At 45.4% G+C, this 23,314-nt stretch overlaps 1 protein-coding gene across 9 annotated transcripts in view; it reads right to left on the bottom strand.

The window, feature by feature from the left end:
• FBXO34 (F-box protein 34) overlaps positions 1-23,314 on the bottom strand; it is a 39,516-nt gene that overhangs the window by 4,486 nt on the left and 11,716 nt on the right. The window contains exons 2-4 of one of the 9 annotated variants that reach the window (XM_048306142.1): positions 21,253-21,331; positions 7,210-9,444; positions 6,749-6,948 (exon numbers count right to left, since the gene is read on the bottom strand). In XM_048306142.1, the coding sequence (XP_048162099.1) occupies positions 6,749-6,825 (77 nt within the window). In that variant the 5' untranslated portion in view covers positions 6,826-6,948; positions 7,210-9,444; positions 21,253-21,331. Of the gene's footprint in view, positions 1-6,748; positions 9,445-21,252; positions 21,332-21,655; positions 21,760-22,507; positions 22,612-23,314 lie in introns of those variants that run through there. The other 8 variants (XM_048306147.1, XM_048306141.1, XM_048306146.1 and 5 more) reach the window with 8 other exon arrangements.

Below are 23,314 nucleotides of genomic sequence, written 5' to 3'. Positions count from 1 at the left end.
TTGGAATTGGGTCACCTCCCAATTTAGTCTCCTCTGCAAAACGCAACTGAGCTACTTGTTTGCCTCCTCAGTTGGATGCTAAAAACTAAAATAATCTCATAAAAATAGAACTTTGGGGCGTTGAAATGGATGCACGAAGAGAAAAATGGGAAATCAGGACTGCTGGAGTTTGCTTTGGCCTCATTTTTCAAAGGATCTGCCGCATTGTGGTTGTACTTCACAGCAAAGCAGGGTCAGGCCACTGATGTGCCCTGGCCAAAGCCCAGCCCAGAAGAGCAGCAGGTGAAGCACTGCAGCAAACTGCTGCAGAGAACAGTGCCTGCAGCCTTCCCTTCCAGAAGGACATTTCCCAGACTAGAGAGAAAAGCTCCAGTGGCTGCTCGCCACCATACCCTGGGGAGAAGAGGTGAATGCAATTAAAAACACGACTTTGCATGCTGAAATCTCCTGAGCCAGGAGCAGAAGATCAAATTTCATTCATGAGTTCTCATGCCAAGGTGTTTGAAAGATGAGCTGAGCTTGTTTTTAGAAGGCTTTCGTCAAGCAGTTTTCAGGAATCCAGCAGGACAATCAGCTCGACACCCTTCATTAAGAGAAGCTGCAAATGAAGGTGAGACCAGGTATTGTATGAATAAAAACAGAACCAAACTGGTTACCCCAACAGGCTCAGGGGACATGTTCAGCCAGCAGAGTTGGTTCAGCTGCTCCTGCTCTATGGAGAAAGACAATGGGTAAAGTTCTGCCTTACCTATTACAGATTTCTTGTTTAAGGTTATATTTCCTCCTGTGTTTCAGTTAGTCCCTGGCTCAGCCAACAATACCATTTCAGGTTGAGAAGTTATAATTTACATAACAAAATTATGCCTTAGTCAGAAGTTTTACTGCCAGAATAATTGCCTCATTTGAATTCAGCATTCAGTTCATTGCACATGTTTTAATGGATCCAGATTTAAAGAAAACCTTCATCTAATAACTTCAGACAGCTGTAAAGAGCACTGCAAACTCCACGAGACCAGCTGCCACCTGCCTCAGAGTTTTCCAGCAGCAGGGAAGAGAACTTTCATTTTAAAAGTCATCTTAGCAGTGGGCCTTACCTGAAAGCGTCACTTGAAAAAAACGAGCCCCCACCTCACACACCCTTTGCTGTGGACATTGAGAATGAACTTTTAGGCAATCACAGCTTCTTCCCTGCACGTCAGCAGCACATTTCATCTCTAGCTCCTAGAATTAGAACAAGGCTTCCCAGCAGAAATTGCTTTGAAGATGAACCAGAGCCCAGTCCCCACCCACAGACTCCCCTGTTTCTCAGTGCTGGCAAGCAGAGAGCTGTGGCAGCTGCAGGTAAGCTTTTAAATATTTAAAGCCACCAAAAATAGTTGTGAAAAGGTGAAGTCACATATTCCCTATGAAACTTCATTCCAGAATAATTCTGTTTGCTTTCCTCCACCCTTTAAGTTATCAAGCTCTCTAATTTTATCTTTAGAGACAACGACTCTTCAGAAGTCCATGGGAGCAAACATAAAAGGTTTTCAATCCCAAATGTGCGGTTTTAAATTGCTGATAGGAGAGAATTCTGCCAGGAATGATCAGCACTGAAACAACGAGCAGTGCTGCCTTTATACTGTTATTCCATCCTTAAGCTGATGAAATAAAGGGGCCAGTTTTTCTATTTCTAATCAGCCGTGTCTGAAAAACAGGATACTTGCACTGCTGGAATGACACTGCTGTTTTCACAAGTCGTAACTACAGCTTGTTTCCACTGTAGTTTTATCAAGTTGGTTACTACACATTGTTGATACAGAAATATATTCCTTTATATGAGCTCAGACACTCACACCCCCCCCTCCTCTCCCCACCCAAGGGAAGACCCATAACCCACTGGTGGACTCCCCATCCCCGAAAGTGTCCAAAACCAGGCTGGATGGGGCTTGGAAGAACCTGGTCTAGTGGGAGGTGTCCCTGCCCATGGCAATGGGTTGGAATGAGATGGGCTCTGAAGTCTTTTCCAACCCAAATCATTCCATGTTTTGGAATGGTGCTGGAAGATTCTGGCCAGCTTGGTTGGCCAAGCTGGCCAGAATCTTCCAGCATCCTTTTGTATCTATGCATGTTCTAAATCACAGCAGCCTTAAACAAGAATATATTTGCTTTAGTGGAAACTCCAAAGTTGGAGGAAAAACTGTTAGAAAAGACTCCATTTTCACAATTCCTTTGTAAGGTCCACAGAGAGCCCTTAATTCCCCTTGCAGCTCCCAGGTCAGGGACTCTGCTGATGCCCTGTGCAGCCAAAAGATTTCATCTGGCCAGCAAGAACAACAACAACAAAAAAGCATAATCTTCACAAGCAGCATATTCACACTGCAAGTTTTCTGGGCAAAGCACCGGAAGGTTTTATTAGGGTGAAAATTTCCATCAAAACCCCCAAGTTTCCTATGGATTTCTCCTTGTAAACACCAACTCCAGTCGACAAAAGCTCCTCGCATTGCTGACTGCACACCCAGTGCCAACTACAGCTCTGAAAAACCCCTCAGGACATTCTAACACAAGGCAGGGGCCAAAAAAAAAAAAAGGGAAAAAAGAAATCAACAACAATAAAAACCCCACACCTCTGGCAAAGCATTTCTCCCCCCTGGCATCCCAGTTCTCCGTCCACAGAGCTTTCCTCCGCCATAAAGGCCACTGACAATTAGCAAGGACTGAGCACTGAGTGGGAGTGAACCACGGTCAACCACTTGTTATTTCTGGAAGGGCTTGGTGGGTCCTCTGGGCTCGATCTCCAGTACCATTTCCATCTCCTTTGCACTGCCAGGGCAAGGCAAAGCAGACAGAGAGCTGCTTCAAAGGCATTCCACGGATTCTGCCGGGGCGGGAAAGTCCCGGGATGGAAGGCGCTCTGCTACTCATAGAGTTTGTTCTGGAGCATGGCAAGGGTCCAAGCTCGGAGAAAGGAGGGCTGGGAAGCACCATGCTCCAGAGCAGGGGTGGGTTTGACTCTGGCAGCCGTGGAAGCATCTGATTTCCTGAAAACCCACTCCCCTTGGAGCGGCAATTACTCCTGACCCACCTCCCAACATCTCCAAAATGCCTCTTGCAGAAAAGGGAGAGCCAGCGAGGATTAGAGTGGGATTTGAAGGCAAACAGAAGGCATGTGGCTGCTGAAGGAGAGCTCTCTGCTCCAGTGGCCAGCCTGGGGGAAGTGGAAGAATGCCAAAAACGTGGGGCAGAGCTGGCCCAGAAGAGCAGAGGAGCTAAATGCAACATAAGAACCAAACTCCCAGCTCTGGATCCCTCCCCAGCTTGTTCGCCTGTGTCAGGTGCTCAGATAACCTGACTCTGGGGGAGACAACACCCAAATACAGCTGCACACAGCACAGCCAGGAAAGCCACCCCACAAAGCCCATCACCTCCAGCACACAGAGGTTTCGGGTGACAGAGTGCACCCCCAAGCCCAACACAGACCACTCCACTTTGAGGCTCCCACCCATTAATGTTTTGAACACATTTTACACTAAACACACACACCCCCTTCAGTAAAGCACAGTTGCCTTGGCTACTTTCTAAATTTTGTACAGGAAGAAGTGCCACTGCTTCGCCAGGCTTTTGTACAGAAGCACTTACCATGAAGGGAGTGATGCAGCAGCAATTCTTCGCTGAGCCTCAGGAAGCTCAAAGCCCTGCTTCCCAGCCATGCCAGACATGACAGAGAGATGACAAAGCAGAAGGGAACAAAATAAACTGAAAGATTTGGAATTCAAGGTTATCAGCTGCTCCAGAAACGTGTACCTCAGAGATGATGGGATGGCACACGCGCCTGTCATGGGACAGGATGAGAGGAAATCACAGCAGAACAGCAAGATGAAAACTGGTGGTTTTATAGGGCTTCTGCTGAAAGCTGCCCAGAGCAGCCCAGGTAACTGACACATGTCCTTCTGGAAATGTTTTACCTTTATTAATTTGTTTTCTGATTTATGAAGTGCAAGAGGAGCGAGACCTCTCGCCATATCACAGCACAACAAATTTCTTCTGTTAATGAACCAACAGAGAGTGATGCTATTTATAGCCTTCATTTTTGTGCATATGTAATGAGAACACATGAAAGGTTGCAGAAATTAACCTTGGACCACACGATCAGTAACAGACTCAGCATTCAAAATAAAAAATAAGCAAAAGTAGAGCTGAAGGCAAGTTATCAGGCTGCTCTTTTGAAACTCAAGACTGAAAGAAACTGGTTCATGAAGTCAGCTGGCGTGTGGAGGACTTCACTGCACACAGCATTCTCCAGGAGTCAAAAGGTGTTTTCATTATTAAGAACACATCCCAAACAAGATCCAAAGAAACTCCAACTGGATGTGATCCTTCTTCGTGAAGGATACCAGAAGCAGACACAAGTTTTGGGTCACATCACTTGGAAACTTCTTTCTTAGAGATCAAAAAGTCTAGGAATAAACATGAGAACTGGTGCAGCATTAAGTCACTGCAGAGATATTTAACAACAAAGGAAAAGTGAAAGGCTTTTTTAGTTTGTGAGAAAAAAGAGAAACAGGGCTGCAAGCAAGGGCAGGGCAGAGATCAAGAGTACAACACAAAATACCAAATTTGACTTTGCACCATTTTTAAAGAGGGGAGGTAAGGGTGATGATGAGGGCAAAAGCCCAGGCATTAATCTGAACAAGAGCATTGGCAGGGGGAGGATTAGAGAGCTTCATAAAAATTGTGAGGATTGGCTCATCCCAGTTTTAGAATCCAAACCAGATAGGCTCATGCACTGCAGGCCAAGAAACAGGATTTATAAACCTCTTGAAAGGCAACAATAGGAGGTAATAAACATGTGGCACATTGGAGGGGGCACTGCAGGGGAGAAAGAGACGGAGAATGATTGCAGCCTCTCCAGTGCTCGTATTCTGACTCCAGTATAAAGGTGCTTTGCAAGCAAAGAGGATTAATGTGACACAGAGAAAAAGGGGGAAGAGGGAATAGTTCAATATGCCAGACTAACCTCAAGGTTCCCAAAACAACCCATCTTTTTAAACCAATCTACTATATCTTACTCACATGGACTTCAGAGAGCACAAAGAGATTTACTGGTTAAGACAGATTGGCAGAGAAATGGGAAAACAGACAAAGGAGCTGTCTTAGCAGCAGACAGCCCCAGGTGATGCTGAATAAGAAAATACCAGCCTGGAAACCAAAGACATGCCTCAAGAATCAGCCCTGGGAACATCTGATTTTGTTAGGAATGACCTCAGCACTAATTCTGCACCCACAGAAATAGAGGCAGTTCCAAAACAGCAGAGGCACAAAGCTCCAAGTAAAAGAAACTGAGGAGGGTTTTGAAATGCAGTGATGCACCAGCAAAAGGAACATCTATACATTTTGGAAGTAACTGAGGTGAACTGGCCACCATAGAGACATCCATGAAACAGGAACGTGGAGGTGATGCTGTGACAGCAGTGACAAGCCCTCCAGCCAGACCAGCTCCAGAGCACAGCACACACTTTTAGCCAGGACTGAGAATATTCTGTGAGGGGCATCACCCTGAGAACAACAGCAATTGCTTCTCAAGAAGCTACTGGAGAACACTTGGGTCACTTAGCACAACAAAACCACCGGTGAGGGTTACAACCCCATTTTACAGAATGCAGAAGAAGAGGTAAACCGCTGAAAATAAGCAGCTGTCCTTAGGTAAAAGGAAAATAAAAGGAACAGAAACTTAAATGAGTCTATAAACTGTCATGAATGTTCAGCCTGGGAATTAAAAGGTTCCTAACTGCACAGCAAGATCTGTCATCTTCAGTAATGGCTTAATCTACAGGAGGAGAGAAGAAAAGATGCAAGAAAAGATGTAAATGTTTTTAGGCTGGACTAAGTTCACAAAAGGGATTATGAGATCCTGCTTGAGAAAGCAAGGAGCTGGGTGACCCAGGAAGTCTTTTCCAGCACTAAATTACCATGAGACTAACATAGCAAGTATATGCTGTCTACACAACCACAAAGAACAAAGGTTAAAAGTTTGCTTTAAACCCACACAGCCTTTGGAAACCAAAAAGCTGGCGCTCTTCCTCCAGACTGAGGAAGTTTAAGAGCCTTGGTTTCAGAAAAAGAATTTAAAAAAAAAAAAAATGCACATATATTTTGAAGTAGCTTGAACTCAAACAAACTGGCATGTCCTTGCATTTGCATGAGGACAAGTTGTTCTGCACGGCGTTCCTATAAGGAGACACAGTGAGAGGCGTTCACTTAATTGTCACATAAGCACAAGTGTTTGAAATCAGTTGTGCATTTCTCCTTAATAAGAGACACAGGAGAGTGAGCAATGCAAAATCTGAGCTTAAACTAATCTAATTACTTAGTCCACAGTAAGACAAACCACAACAATGACTGCCAGCATTTCCACTTGCTTTAAGCTGCCTGCATGTTTTAATGCCTACTCTGACGAGCCTTTCGCCAATTAAGTTTTACTTCAAAGTCATGTTTCCCAAACTAATTTATAGCTGTTGCTAGAAAACCCAAGGATTTCTCCAAGTACACTACCAGCTGTAGTGAATCTGCAGTTGTCATTATCAAATAAAAACGTCAAAGAACATTTCTGCCCTTAAGCCATTATAACGCTTCCCTTGAACACTACCCAAAAGTCAGAATTTAGAGCAAACATTTGAGCGACAGCACAAGACAATAGGAGAGGACAAGGAGAAGGCTAAAATCGGTGCTGGACACTCAGCTGCAGGCAGAGCAGCCAGTCTGTTCATACCGTTTGACTTGATGGAAGGTGGAGGATGTGGAGTTCAGCGGTTCCCTGTGGAGGCCAGCTCTGCAGGAACTCTTCATGGTAACGACCTCTCCAGCTAAGGCACCTCGTCACAGCCAGTCCATCCTGGGCTACACCCCAGGCTCCCCCATCAGCTCTGCCTGCCCCACACGCAGCTTCACCGTGTCTCTGCCACCTAAAAACTGAACAACAGAGAGCTACGTGAGAAGACCACAGGCACAGATGATCAGGACACGGACTTTCCCATGAGAGAGAATAGATATATATAAAAATATAAATATATACAAACACAAACATGCTATGCATGCATAGATACAAAAGATATGTATTCAGATATAAAAGAACATCATCATGCCAGTATTGCAGCTGGAGTTCCTGAACACCACTAAACACAAATTAACACGCCCCACCACAGCCGGTCTGCACACACAGAGTTTTTTCACCTTATATCCGACTGCAGCACTACCTTGGCACCTCCCACGGAACACGCTGTCTTCCCAGCTCCATGTAAACAGGACGAACAAGATCTCTCTGCTTGTTAGCACCACATCAGGCTTTGGAGGGAAGTAGCTGCTAGCAGTGAGATTTGAGGCTGCCAGGAGTTACGTTAGCGCTCTAATCAAAATAACGTGGTGGATTTCATAAAAGGACAGAAAACATGTCACCACGCAGCCTCCAAGTCTTGTGAAAACTGCCCTGTCTTTGCATCACATGCAGATAAGACAGATTACACCAAAACAAAGCTGTTCTGCAGGATCTCTTTTTCTCCCTGGGTTGCTGCCTTCTACACCTTGTCCTTGGAGCAGACACTCTTACCGGCTCTTTAACGCACTTTGATGGAGAAAGAACAACAACCTTCGAGCTGGAACATTAAAGGGAAGAGTGACACAGCAAAAGAGCCCTGGAAAACCTCAAATACTCCAGCCTGAGCTGCCAGCAGATTGTTTTAGAGACTGTTTGCTTCCTCTCTAGAGGACCATGCACAATGATGCTGTAATAAAGGAATACCATTTGAGGATGCTAACTATGGAGCTGTGCCCCCAGGAGGTCTGTGATTTAGTGCAGCAGGTTGTTCTCTCCTTTTCAGCAGCTTTGCCTGGTGTTCCTACTGCTGCCTACCCCTGCTTTTGCAGAGATGGAGCCTCTCACATCACCCCCTTCCCGACACCTCCCACACAGAAGAGCCCCCACTATACCCAGCTCAGCACAGCACTGCTTGACCGGTGTGGATCACAATCAATGCTCCCACTAAACACTCCTGGCCTGGAAAACCTGCTCTTGGTAGCCACACTTGCCAGGAAAATGATGAAGGATGAACCTTCCAGGCAGGAAAAACAGAAGCTGGTTTAGATGCACCTGACTTGATGTCTGCTACAGCAATTTCATGGTTCGTCTAATGGTGGTGAATAAGAGGTTAAGCGTTTGCCTACACTTGAGTAGCAGGAGCCTAAAATAATATATAAAGTATTATATAAACACATTCCAGTCTTCATGAAGAAATCTCTGCTGAGCTCTACACAAGGCTAAGAAACGTGTGGGGTGGAGGAGACACAGGCATGGCAGAGGCAGAGCAGGAGGAGGAGAGCACGTCCCCTGCTCCAGGGATCCAGGAAGACCAGGAGTTAGGCTGCTGTGATCAGCAACAGCAGAAATCGAAGCTTTGTAGTTAAACACCGTTTTCATCAGACTACCCAGAGTCTGTAACAAGGACCTACCTCTACAAGTGAAACCTAGGCACAAAAACCAGCTGTTTCTGATGTTCTGATGCTGTAAAGATATATATATTCACAAACAGTAATTCACAGAGAAGAAAAAGCATATGCCCAGTGCTTTAGGAAAATCAAACACAAAACCGTTACTTTCCCATGAACCATCAGTAAGAGGCACTGAAATTCTGACTTTTCTCCAAGCTTTTGTCTGGCTCTCCTTCTGGCTTTACTGACACTAGCATTTCAAACTCAGCAGGAACTGTATCACAGAACCATGATTATATCCACACCCAAATAAACGCAACCACACCATTTCAAGAATGCCACTCACTTTTCCAATAGCTTAAACCCTCTCCATGGATCCCTGGTTAGGAATACCACATGTTTTGTCCTAGTCCCACTCCTCTGGAGATCAATTGAGAAGATAAAAAGCCAGACAAAGAATTGAAACCCAAAGATATCTTGTTTGCAATAAAGAGCTCGAGAAGCAAAACCATCAAGAGAAGTGGTTCAGGGCAGGAGCAGCCACAACCCTGATCCAAGCATAGGCATTGTATGGTGGGATTTCGTGAGTTTAGGAAGGGACCAGCAACTACTAGAGGGAAGCAAAAGCTGACAAAATAAACACAGCCAAGTTCAGATGGGCACTGCAGCACAGACCCAACCACAGCTCCATACAAAGCATGCTTTTTCCCCCCCTCTGTAGCTGCTGGGCTATAGAAAAGAGCTGAAATAGACTATTAATGCCAGCAAGCTCCTGACAAATTCCTACTGTGTGAGGAGTAAAAAGCTGTGCTTGTGAATTAAAAAAAAAAAAAGGAAAAGAGAAAAAAACCCCCAGCATTTAAGCTAGCAGATATACTTACTGCCTTTTAACTACCACTGTTTCTGTACCAAGGCTGATCCTTAGCAGAAGGAGCTGCAGCCGATTTGTTAAGTTTTGCACAGAGTCGGGTACAGCCCGAAAAACTGAAATACAGATGCACAGAGAAACAAAACAGAAGAGGAAGTTAAAACTCTAATCGTGTTCTTCTCCCTCTCTGAAACCACCCCCAAACATATGCCCTTCTGCAGAAGATGTGGGAAGGACTCGGGTTTTGGCAGCAGAAAGCATCACATCCTCTCAGCCGCGGACGGCAGCTCAGGGAACGGTCCCACAAAATTCCCCGTCTTATCACCAGGTTTGAACACTGCTGCAGCTTAGGAAAACAAATGTATCAACTCAACCAGACCGCAGTCAAGGTCTCCTCATCCGTGTAGCAATTCACTACAGCTTTTGATATTTTGATAAGTGCAAGGGCAAGTGTGTTTTAGCTGTAGCAACAGTAACTGATCAACAAACCAGTTCAAAGGGTGGGCACATCCTCTCAGAAAATTTACTTTCTTGAAAGGAGGCCATGGCCTCGGGACTGGATCTCAGCAACAATCACCCTGTTGGTAAAAACATGTGTCAAAACACATTTGACCACCCCACCTCCATGCAGGGCAAGCTTTGGGATGCTCCACAGGGGTGTCACACTGGATTAGCTGGGCAAAGAGCGTCAGCGCACTCAGGATGCAGAAGGAAGCAGCAGCAAGTGTTTCAGAGCAGAGCTCAGAGGAGTTAATACCAAAAACAGTCATTAGTGTGGAAAAAGTCAGTGCTGAGGCTTTATAATAAGATAAGGGTATTTGTTTTCTTGCAAGAACCAGGTTCCATGTCCATTCCCCCACCAGTGAGCTCAAGCTTAGGTTGTTCCGTGATCCTTGTCTCCAAAAGAATAATGCACCCGATGTGAAATTCTGCCATTCCCCAGCCTAGTCATCCCTCCCTCCCCATAACCCCCGCAGGACACCTATAACAGCACCAGATTCTCCTAAGCAAGAGGCTTTGGCAAAGTTTCCCTCATCCCAACATTCCCACTGGGAACAATCCACAGCAGCTCCCAGCCCATGTCTGACAGTGAGATGACACACCAGGTCCTCAGCCTCTTAGACACCTATAGGAACACAACCATCTCTTTTTAACCATTCTTCAGGTAATCTCTACCTATTTAAAACACCTTAAGGAACTACTTTTTAACCCCGGAGGAGCCACCACAGGCACCGTTTGCCTTGTGAAACCTTGTGTGCTCAGCTTCCTCTCTGTTTGATGGTCAGTCAGATCTGGTATTATCTGATCTAAAGGCAATGAAACTGCCACAGCGGCTCCATCTGGAATTAATGTGGGGGAGCTTCCTTTGTCTACTCCCACACCAAAACCAGCTGATGGCACTTCTGTTAGGCACCAGGAACCAGAGTAGGCAAAGCAGCAGGACCTGGTTACCACTGCCCTTTGCTCACTTCCCCACCAAATTCACTCCAGACCTTCCTTCTCAAAGCTCCTCCAAGCTCCCATCCTTGGATCACACCAGACAGAGCAGCAACTTAAATGAAAACTGAAGATTCCCATGTAATCAGAGGCCACAAAGATGATGAGGGGTCTGGAGCATCTCTCTTATGAGGAAAGACTCCAGGACCTGGGCCTGTTTAGTCTTTCACACCTTCCCCTTTATCAGCACTGCCTCCCTGCCTGATTTCTCACCTGAAGCCTCTCAAGGAGCTGCACTAGGTCAGAATTAACCCAAAAGTAGTCAGCTCCCTGAACCTACTTACCCCTGACCTGGCAGGAACTCACAAAGCCCAGCAGGACAAGGTTCTCAGAAACTCAGATTGGACTCAGCCATCTCCAATCCACACCTGGAATCATGCTGGAAAATGCAGCTGCTACAAAGTGGGTTTTAGCTTCTTTCAAGTCAGTGGAAAGGAACACTTCTGAATGCACAGTGGGGAAAAGCCAGAGTGTGTCAGCAGGGAAATGAGCATGTAGGGCTCCAAGGCAACATTTGACTCCTCACTGCTGTCAAACAGCACTCCTTGCTGTACTGATAAGCATGTGAAATGCTCATTCCAATGAAGCACTACAGGGAGAACCTGTTTTCCTTCCAAGATCATGTCAATAAAGAATGAAAGGCTCCACATTCATGGCTCACATGCTTTCTTAGAGTGGGGTAAGTGTTGGAAGGACTAAGTTGTCCGCTCAAAAGGAAAATCTCAGAAGGGAAAAAGAAAATAAAGGAAAGACAAGCTCTACTGCACCCTCTTAGCCCTGAGTGAGTATTGGGAAAATATAATATTACAAATGTTTCCCTTGTTCAGCTATTCCTGAAAGGCTTCAGCTGCCTTGCACAATTTGGGTAAGGACATCACTCACTGCTCAGCTGGGAAGAAGTTAAGAACTGGCTCATTAGATTTGTTCTGCTTGATCCAAGACGAAAACAAAACTAGTAAATCCCTCACTGGGCAGTGCTGCTGCAGCTCTGGTGACAAACACACGGGCCTCACACATCACTCTGCTTTCTAGAAAGCTGCCTTGGCACCCCTTGTCACTGTCGCGTGCCCTGAATGACAAACTGGGGGTAGCAAAGACCCCCCAAGTGGGGCTGTGGCTGCTGCACCCTCAGCTCACGGGGCATGGGCAAAAATCCTCCCTGAACACACCACACTCGAGGCCACATGACCCATGAGCCATGTCTGAATTATTTAGCTGATAAAACTACACTTGTTTTGCCATGCAGATTGTGAATTAATGAAAGCTCAGCTGAAAGGCTACTTTCTTGGGGCGAGAGGAAGGAGAAAGCTTCCAGAAGCCTTCCTATTATAGAAGCAATAGAGCTGGTTCCAAATATAGTAGAGCAGCACTCCCAGAGCTCTGGAGACATCGTGCCCTGGTTTTGTGAGGCTGAGGTCTCGCTGGATTGCTCCTGCACATGCAAAGATGGGTAGAAAGGACTGCAAGATGCAGAACTGACATGAAAAGGGAGTTTCAGGACAAACAGCAGAGGCAGAAACCCAGACTGCCTCTATGGAAGAGATCAGCCTGAACACCAGGAGAGAGCCAACCCACCCCACTTTAGAGAAAGCCAGTCAAAACCAGCACGAAGAATCACACCTTTCTCAAGAACACAACATTAGCTTGCTAAAAAACATCCTGATTATTATTATTGTTATTATTGTTATTATTATTATTATAACCCCAATGTGACAGATTAGGATTGCCAACAATCATTTCATCACCCTGATGGCAGGGATCCTGGCTGGAGAGGTGCACTTGACTCACTTTGGCATGCAGAGGGTGGATTTGTTTTTGCTGTGACAGCTCATAAAGTGACCATCACATGCCCTGCCTCACAGAAATTCCTCACCAGTTCACCAGGAATAGTTTGTTAGTGATCCAGCAGCACGGGATAACGACGCACTCTAATTCTTAAAGTTTCCTTCTCCTGTTTCCTGGCAGCTCTTGGAACACAACAGAAATAAACTCAGTTGCAAATCTGTGATTACAAGTGTATCTTTGTGTATCTCTGCATCTGTGTACTCCAGCATAGGACTGGCCTTTTGATTGGTAAATAGCAACAAGTAAAATGTCACCAGGAAACCAAAAATCTCATACATGACACTACAGAGGGAAGAAGGCCCCCTGCCCCACAGCACAAAATGCACAGTGATAATTGTTCCTGCACATCTCTCCATGGGGTATGAAATGGCTTCTTAAAATAGTAGAACAAACCTACAGCTGACTTCTAAATATCCAGCAAATAAATAAATACAGCAACTTCTTTAGAACTCTGCTAACAAGGAAAACCCCACAGCAGGTGACTTAAGCGCTAAATTAATCATCTTTAAAACTCAATTCACTGAGCTAAATATGCCTTTAACAGGTTTCTATGGCTCTAATTGGTTTGGACCAGCCCTTGGGTGGCCAATTCTCCTTGCTGAGACCACCCCATATTCCCTGATCGCAGGTCCAGACCTACACAGTTTAGCAGAATGAGGGGTAATTCTATTCTATTTACTTCAGTGGAATCTTACCCTTTAACCAAAAGGTTATTTTGTGCATTTCTCTGCCCTGTACCACTGTGGATACCTTCTCAGCAGACAGAGGCACAAAAGAACCCCGAAAAACACTCCCCAAAAAACCCCAAGCAAACCAAAACCACACAGACGCACGAAAGACTCAAAGCAGAACGACACAGTTTCGTCCACATGGATTCATTCTGCCAATCCCCTGCAAGGCTGAGAGGTTACAATATCCATTAGGCATCTCTAAAATATCCACATTTTTCCTAAGGGTCTCCAAATCCAAATTCAACGAACCTTACTCAGCAGTACAAACACTAGATTAAATATAACAGTACCAAAAAAAGAGTTTTAGAAGTAACTGTGCCATTACTTGCAAATATTTGGATAGGCTGGATAAGGCCTTAAGCAACCTGGTCTAGTGGGAGAAGTCCCTGCACACGGCAGGAGGTTGGGATGAGATGATCTTTAAGGTCTCTTCCAACCCCTTAACACGCTATGAGTCCATGATTTCTGTCATTCAAAATGCCCAGGTCTTTTCTATCATATTCCTGAATCCACTCTATTCTCACGTAAGAGCATTTTCTGCTACTTTTAGCATAAATGCCTCATGAATTGTCACAAAATCTTATATCCTTTCAAACTTTTGTTTAAAGTAGGCCACTGCTGGTGCCCCAATGTCACACTTCCACAGAGAACTACCCTTCACCTTGCAAGGACAATGTAAAAATGCTGAACTCAGAAATCCCAAATTTATATGCCAGCAGTTTACAAAAAAGTCTGCTCTGCACTTAGGGAAAGAGCTATCCAAGTATACCCAACTTCAGGACAGATTTCACGCAGAAAGAAGCTCAAACTATTTTTCACAGCATATTTTGGAACAAAGCGCCTCATTACATCTGCAAACTTCCACCAGAACAGATTCCTTAGGAGCATCTAAAAACAACCTACCCACCCATCAACAAGCAAGACACTACCCACACCCTCTGCACAAGCTTTGGATTCACTGGGCTTTCCAGATGTACCTTACAAAACAAAGCATAAAGCTCCTAAGGAGCAGGTTACAGGCTAAGAACAAAGATAAGAAAATCACTAATTAGTGTCAGGTTCTAACAGAGCTTCTACTGGAGGAGGTCAGGGCTGCCCCAGGCCCTTTCCAGCCAGCTCCACATGTCCCATCACAGGATGTGGCTGAGCCCATCACTGAACCAACCGGTACTGTCACAGAATCAATCATATTTAAGAAAGGGTAAAAAACACAACAGTAATCAGTAATCTCATGAACTTTATCTTGACCTTTAAGCTCTCTTGGCAGTCTTTCCGTGACATCTCCGATTCCAGTCCCTGGCAGGCAACAAACTCCTTGGGACAACCCGTCAGGGGGGCAGATGGATGTGCCTGTCCCCTGCAGCAGGGAGTCACTCACTGCAATCACTCACCGCTTATTATTAACGTCAAGTCTTCAGGAGGGACAGGAATATTCCTCCTTGTATAGACAGTGACCACTTTCCAGTCTCCCTCTTTTATTCACTTCTGACTTCTTGTGAGATGTGGTGCAGAGCCCACTGGGATCCCTGATGTAGAGCAGGGAATTCAGATTTCTGGGTCGCTAAGCTCTCTGAAAACATCCTATTGCATAGAATCCCAGAATGGTTTGCGTTGGAAGGGACCTCAAAGTCCATCCAGTTTCAACCCCCTGCCATGGGCAGGGACACCTTCCACTATCCCAGCTTGCTCCAAGCCCTGTCCAACCTGGCCTGGAACACTTCCAGGAATGAGGCAGCCACAGCTTCTCTGGGCAACCTGTGGGAGGAGAATGACATCCCTTGACCTGCTGCCCATTCCTGTTTTGAAGCAGCCCAGGACACAGTTATCCTCTCTGGGCTGTGAGCACACATTGCCAGCTCACATCCCTCTTCTTATCCACCAGAACTCCCAAGTCCTTCTCTGCAGGGCTGTCCTCAATGACTTCTTCTCCCAGTCTGTACTCCTACCTGGGACTGCCCTGACCCAGAAGCAGCACCTTGCACCCGGACTTGTTGAACTTGATGAGGTTTCTCATTCCCACGAATGCCACACAAACTTCTTACATCCTTGTGCAACTCCTGGACCTGGTGACACAGCTCCTCCATGAGGACACACCATCTGGAGAGATGATTCTCAGCCCCAGCTTCCTGGACAGGGAGCAGCCACCTTTACACCCAGAGGCCTCCAGAGCTCTATTACCACCAGGTCTCTTTGAGAGGGACTCTCTGACACCATTGGGGCAGCAGCTCCAGCAGCTGCCAGGAATGAGAATCTCTCCAACAGCTCCAGGCCTGCAGTGTGAAGTCACACAAGCAGAGGCAAAGAAACAGGACACCAGGGTGTCACAGCCAGCAACATAAAGCTGGAACCCTAACCAGTGACAGCAGGAACAGGACAGCAAGGCAGACAAGACTCACAACAGCACATGGCACAACACCACAATCCAAGCAGTTATCCCTCAGCCAGAACTAGGCACCTGCAGAGCTCATCCAAGCACAGACAGAGCAGCAGGAGCAGAACAGGGAGGGAACAGAGCGCTGGTGAGCAGAGCTGGGGTCACACAAACACAGGTGAGCAATCCCAAAGCAGCATCAGGGTATTTCCCACCCTAAACTGCTTTGCAGCTTGTAAAAAAGCACAGAACCCGTTTAAAGGGACCAGAAAGGACTTTGAACACCCAAAGCACAGACATGTGACACATCATGGCCAAAGTGCTCAAGACGAAGACACAAGGCAGCCAAGAGGACACACTGCAAATCCTTCCCAGACAAAGTATCACCTGGGTTATAGAAATTCTCAAGAGAACTTTATACACAAAACATCTGCTGAACTAAGTTTCAGATGAGCTCAGGGGTTTTGACTGGCAAACTGCAGTAGAGACCAAGATTAAATACAGTATCTTATTGCATGATTGTTTCCAAAAGACTCCTTAAAATCTAAACTAATCTGGAAAGCTACCAATTCCATGGATCTTTAATCTTTTTTTAGCTCTATTTTTAAAGATTTTTTTTTCCATTAATAACCCAAGAATTATTGAAGTAAAAAATAGTTTGATATTTTCAGAGCTTTGTAGTCAATACACCTAGCAACTGACACAATTAAAATTTCAGAAATCCTAAGCATAGCACAAATTCCACTGTAATTCATTCTTATAGAAAAAAGAAAGGCCCCAAAATAGCACTGAAATTTCAGTAAAGGACAACTTCTGCACGCCCAAGTGCCTTATGAACTGTGACAACTTCTGCTCCAAGTCTTTCCCTTTTCACATTTCCTCTTCAAAATTTAGTGGTACAAACCTACAAGAGGACACCAGAAATAATCCTGGTGCAATACTTTCCATGTTAATAACCATTCTGGAGGTATGAACTATAGAAAAGTCCACCAAAAAACATCAGATTCAGATTTGTTTTACAAGACTTGAAACTTTTTTAGTGAAAAAACACAGAAAACATAAAATCCTAGAATGGTTTGGGATGGAAGGGACCTTAAAGATCACCTCGTTCTAATACCCTGCCATGGGCAGAGACACCTTCCACTATCCCAGGTTGCTCCAAGCCCTGTCCAACCTGGCCTTGGACACTTCCAGGGATCCAAGGGCAGCCACAGCTTCTCTGGGCACCCTGTGCCAGGGCCTCACCACCCTCACAGGGAAGAGCTTCTTCCCAACATCTAATCTAATTCTCTCCTCTTTTATTTTAAAGCTGTTCCCCTTTGTCCCATCCCTATCTGTTCATGTAAAAAGTCACACTCCCTCTTTTTTCTAAGTCCCCTTTAGGCCCTGGAAGGGGCTCTGAGGTCTCCCCAGAGCCTTCTCTTCTCGATGCTGAACACTCCCAGCCCTCCCAGCCTGGCTCCAGAGCAGAGGTGCTCTCTGCATCTCAGAGCATCTTTGTGGTCTCCTCTAGACCCATTCTAACAGGTCCAAAAAATAGTTTTATAATCAAGACTGAAAATGAAAAAACACCTGCATTGCTCTCTAACCCAGTATTCCCACTGCTCCCTTCAGCACAAACAATATTTTCTTCTCAGAGTTTCCCCCTCTTGGACAAAATGGAGAATATATGAATGAACCCCACCAAATCACTAAGATGTGAAGCAGAAAATAAGGAGCCCACAACTGTGGTTTAGAAGGGGTGGTTTAAGTGAGCCAGCTTTGGAGCTGGAGATTGTGACCCTGCTGTGGAAACCCTCTGCACCTTACAAACCAAATGTGCCACTCCAGAGCTCCCACTCGCCCCCCTGGCTTTCAACAACCAATTCTCTCCCAAAAGCCAGCTGCAGCTTGCCAGCCCAAACACTGAATTACCAAAGCAGCCACCAAACTTGAGTCCTCACCATTTGATATCTCTCACCAATTCTCCATGAGCTTGCAGGAAACAATTTCAAACAGCTCCCTCATGAAAATAAGTTTCAAGCCTTAGTTTTTTCCATCCCGAGCCATCCCTGCACTATTTCATAGCTCTGATAATTGTACCACTGACTAACCTCCAACTGGGAATAGCTGTTTTTATCATCACTATTAAAAACAGTCCCTCACACTGTTAGGAATCTGGAAATTCACTGGAGCTGCATCCCACCCTTCGGCCTCTCAAAACACTACAGAGCAATGAAACTATGTGCTGAAACCAGAGGATCCCTGTGCTGAACAACTCCTGTAATTTCTGGGTAACTGGAACTGCTTCCTAAGTGAACCATGGAGGTTTGGTTATTGATTTTAGAGCAGCAAGTGGCACAAGAGCTCTGAAAGTCAAAGTTTTCCATACTGTTCTGGGAAAGTTTAGTTACTTTTAGAAATGCAGCAGTAATGTGCATGTTAAAAAGCCTCTCACATTCACCTAGTTTTGTAGTTTTTATGCTTTTTTTAAAAATCAAAGTAAAAAGATCATCTGCAGTTTTTCTTTCCTAAAAGCACGTTATCTTGGTTTTTACACCTTGGCCAGAAGAGTGACTGACAGCTCTCAGAGAAGTAGCAAGATGCAGAAAAATAAGAGTTGAAAGAAAAGTGGATTTAAAAAACAGCTTTTAATTATCTGAAGGCACAGCTGCCAAGTAGACAGCAAAGAGGCTGTGCATCACTTACAGATGGGAAAACTCCCCCAGGTTGATTTCACAGCCCATTACAGTGGATTAACCTATTAGGAAGAACAAAATATATATTTTTTTTTTAATGGATGCAAGTTTCAACAGCTTGAAAAATCATTGCCACTGGTACTTTGATACACAGGATCAGCAATCTGTTTTATCACACTTCCAGTCATCACAATCCATAAACACACCCTAGGAAAAAACCTCACCCTCTTTCTTAATGCATCTTCTGTCATTATTTCATTCTCAGGGATCAGCATCTCTCTTGGCTCCCCACTTTGAATATCATTTCATAAATCAGTACTTCTTTTATTGTTGTTAAAGAGAAGCATCAAACACCTTCAAACTCTTTCACACACACCTTTGCACACATACACATTATTACATCTGCCAGATCCCACTGTATAAGGTATTTGTCAAACAGAAAAGCACCAAAGCACTGATTTTCAGCTTTCCAGGATCCCTGTGCTAAATCCTGGGTGTGCCTACTTTTGTTTGGTATCAAGTTCCTCCTGCTGGCTCCACTGCAAGAGCGAACTACAGGGATAGTTAAGTTTTTCCCCACCACCAAAAACATCTGTTCCTTTTCTGAGTTCTCCAGACTTCCTTCCCCTTGACCGTATCACAAAGCCTCTCTTTTCAGCAAGGCTGCCTTCTTGATAGTCCATCACCATTATCTTCTTGTTCTCTGCAGAGCAGCTTGAATCACTGGGTCTTGCAGAGCTTCCAGTCCTTTCAGCTCAAGGCCAGGATCTGAATTCAAGCATCAAGATTTACAGAGAGGGTTGTTAAAACTCCTTCCCTGACTCTTTTTTAACACTCTGCAGCTTCCTGTCCTGGGAGGCAACCAAACTGCTACAAGAAATGCCAGTTTCTGTTAAATATCCTCAGTTCCTGTGACACTGAGCATTTAAAACAATTACATTACTTCCAAATCTTGCACTGTAACAGCTTTTATCCCTTAAAGTGCAGAGATGAGCAAAAATTACTTTAGCACCAAGGAGTGTAAGTTGGTTATTTGCTGCATCCCACAGCACTTCTAGTTAACATTCAGGCTTGGCACGACTCGAGCACACAGCACAATGTCACTCCTCAAAACCCCACTGTTCAACCTAAAGGCACTTTTTCTAAAATTTTTTTTTTTTTAATTTTAAGGGTGCATCAGCTGCTAACTGAAAGTGGGAATGCTTCATTTAGCACACACACACACACACTTGTTAAACTGCTCACAGCATGCAAATAAAACACCGCATTGTGCAAAAGTCATTCAGTCTCCCCATCCGTAGATATGAGCAATGGAACTGCGGCCAGGAAAGAGAAACTTGGAACAACATGCAAATATTTCAGTCCCTTATTCCCAATATTCACATCCCAGGCTAAAGCCCACAGCCCTGACATGCTGAGGGGTGACCATGTTGAGAATCTGCCCTGTGCAACGGGTGGGAAAACGACCATTATCTGTCTTGCCCCTGGACTGTACCCTTTTATTTGTAGTTATTACTGCAAACTGCCTTTTTTTCCAGACAATGGTTGTGTTATTATAGGTACCTTCATGCCGTGCCAAAGCACATACACACAGCAATTCAGAACAATCAGCCTTGTTTTCATGGGAGCAAAGGTTGCAGCCAAATGAAATGGGTGGAGATCACATTAAACAATCTTGGAATCTGCTAATAGGATATAGGAAAATGTGACCATAATGCAGATGCGGAGTTCCCCTTTCACCTTCCAATGTTATGGATAAAATAAAAGCTTTGGAAAACCAATTAAACTGTTTGAACAACATTAAGCAAGTCAAAGTGTTCTCAGGGTGCTTACAAGACCACTGAGACGTTCTTTAAAATTAAAACAAAGCAGGGCCCTTTTAGAGCTGAAACCAGAGAGCATTTCCCCACCCCAGAAACAATGATCTCTTCCACCACCTGTTTTAAAGATACAGGAGAAGTCACCTGTTTCTCCATGGTGAAGAGAAGCTCATCAAGACAATTGTTCCTGTCTTAGAGACAGGATCAGCCCCTCCTCTAAGCAGGGAATTTTCACACTGAGGCACCTTGGCTGGTCAGCTGTAACCTGCATTCCCCTTGTTTGCTTTTGAGATGTGCATTAGTCAGCTTTCTCCTCCACAAATCTGATTGTGCCTCTGCATGATCGTGCACTGAAGTCATGTCCTTGAGCGTGTGACATCAGTCTGTTGCCATGGCAATGTACAGGGCAGTCCAAAATTCAGTATTATGGCATCACTGCGGGATCAGACAGCGGAACAAGCCAACGCCTGAGAGCTGGTTAATGCAGCACGAACAGCCAAGACATTTCAATCTAAATGTTAAAGTGTAACTGCACTTCATCACAATATTCTTCATAAATATGCCTAGAAGCCCCAAGAAAGACAATCCAGAAGGTCACTGAATTGAAGAAACAGGCGAGCCATCATGCATCACTAAAAAGAAGGGCAATACGTTTCCAAGGATGGCCACCAAGTATGGAGAAGCTTAGTTCAGCTCTCTGAATAGAAACCACCATCTGTTCCTAAGGCAACACCAGAGCTGCCTAAAGACATCATCCACAAAGAAACAGGGATGGCCCCTCAGCACCCCGAACCAAGTGTTGGGTTGCACCCAGTTTTTCTGGAAATCAGAGACTGGAGGATCAGGATCACAGCACTGACAGCCCTTTCAAAGGGACTGCATTACATAAAACACAGCTCTTCAATTTCAAGCTCTGAAGCAAAGATCAGTGCACCATTAACCCAACCTGTAACAAAGCCACATAGTTAAAAAAGGGTGGTACCTTCCAAGAGTTGTTATTCCAGGTAGGCTTAGACATTACACTTCTGTAGGTTCCTTGCACACTCACGAGAATGGCATTTCTGAAGAGCAAAAGGGAAGGAAAAAGGAAATTAGTGACACAATAACGGCGTTAACAACTACTATCCAGCTCCTAAAACCCGAAAGATCCGGTTTGCCCAGAGCAAAAGGTACATGGGAACAACAATCCATGCACTGCTGACGAGGAGAACCACCAATTCACAGTCCTCAGTGCTGACTGAACAAGTACACCCCAAAAACAGCCCAGCAAAACTACAGGTGGCTGGGCAGAAGCCAATTTGGCACTGTGGGAGCCCAGGGTGCAGAGATAGCAGAGAGGAAGGACCGCAAAGCCTCCAGAAGCCACAGTGGACCCCTTTCTTTACCTGTCCCTCTGTTCCCATCAAGCACACACGTTTTGGGGTCCGGCTGTGGATTCCCAGTGGCTGCTCTGACACCCAGATTCCTCAAGCCCCTGGAGTGCCACTGCTGTTGTACGTCAGCTTCCGTGCAGCCCAGCCCCTCCCCGTACGCTTGACTGGTTTCATTTTGCCTCCTTCCGCTTTCCCTTATTAATCCACGCGTTTCCAATAACTCAGTCAACACTTCCTTCTGCAGAGCTGACCTCCAGCCTTCCCACAACCCCAGACGCACCCACAGTTTCTTAACGCTGCCATTAATGAGGCACATTTCACGTTCTCTACACGGATGTAGCCCTCACCCACTTCTAACCCCTCCACCCATGTCCCTGGCTGTAATTACCCCATCCCTCGTTATCTAATACCCAACATAAGCCTTAGGGCTGGGAACCACTGTTTGTTTGGCTCTGCAGTGTCACACACCCCAGTGGTGTTGTATAAATAAATTCCACAACCTGTTTGAGCCTGAGCTTGGTTGAGGCCTGAATTATCCCAGTTTCCAAGTGACTGCTGCAAATACCTTCGCTCGCTCCCTGCTCGCTTACGCAATCGGCCACCAAGGCAGCTCCAGGGCCAAACATCACGACAGCCAACTGCTCCCATGGATCACAACTGCTCAGAAAACAACTTAAATCCCTCTACTTTTAAATACAAACTGCAGATTATAAAGGGATGAGACAGGCACAAGCACACAGCTCTCAGAAATGTGCCTCTGCCTGTCACCTGAAGGACAAGTTCCACGTGCCAATGTCAGCTCTCAGCCACCAAAGCACCCAGGCTTTGCCACAACCCTTAACTCTCAGCAGGTTACCCACTCACAAGCCTGAAGGACCAGGGAGGATGAGATTCTGGAAGCAACTTTGAGCCAAATGGATTTCAGAGCAAAATAAAACCAGCAGGCTTCATCTCCATGGAGCTCCTGCAACACAACATAGGCTGAGCAAGTCACTCAGGGCAGAGGTCTTTCTTATTAACTACCTAGTAAATTCAGATTAAAGTCAGACAGCTTTTCCCCCTCCCTCATACAAAAATCAGATGCTATCCAGCCTTGAAGAATCAGTCCAGCTTCTGCAATAAGTAAAACCTGCTCACAGCTACATGACACCACACACAATCTGTAGGATTGTGGCCCTTCAGGTACTCATTAAAACCTTTTTCCCTAGAAAAGTCTCCAGTAACAATTTGCCTTCAATTCATTTTCTGCAGTGAAGATGGATGGTAACTCAGTACTGGATATGGAAGCACGTGAGAAGTCCCAGTGCAGCCATCCCAGGTCATGAACACACCGAAGTAAACCCATGGACATTCACCAAGTACCCTCCCGCTCCCATGTGCTGATTCTAACATCAGAGGGGCCATCAAACCCCCAAGCCAAACACCAGAAGGACAGGAAGGAAGCACCAAGGCATACTAGAACCATTAAAAGGCAAACAGAAGCCAGGGAAGAGCCAAGGCTGGGTGTGTGTGATGGTGTTTACAGGTGGAGGACCTTTGCCCACTCGTAGGAAGGAGCTGTGCTTTGCTGATGCTTCCTGACTACCTGGCTGAATCTCCTGTCCATAGTTGAGTCCCTTTTCACCTGGATTACCCTTGGAGCAGCTTGGCCAGCATGAAAGCTATCATAAC

This window comes from Corvus hawaiiensis, chromosome 6, assembly GCF_020740725.1.
Source record: "Corvus hawaiiensis isolate bCorHaw1 chromosome 6, bCorHaw1.pri.cur, whole genome shotgun sequence".
Classification (NCBI taxonomy): Eukaryota; Metazoa; Chordata; class Aves; order Passeriformes; family Corvidae; genus Corvus; species Corvus hawaiiensis.
Note: the sequence above shows the minus strand (reverse complement) of the source record. Positions and strands in the feature narration are given on the sequence as shown.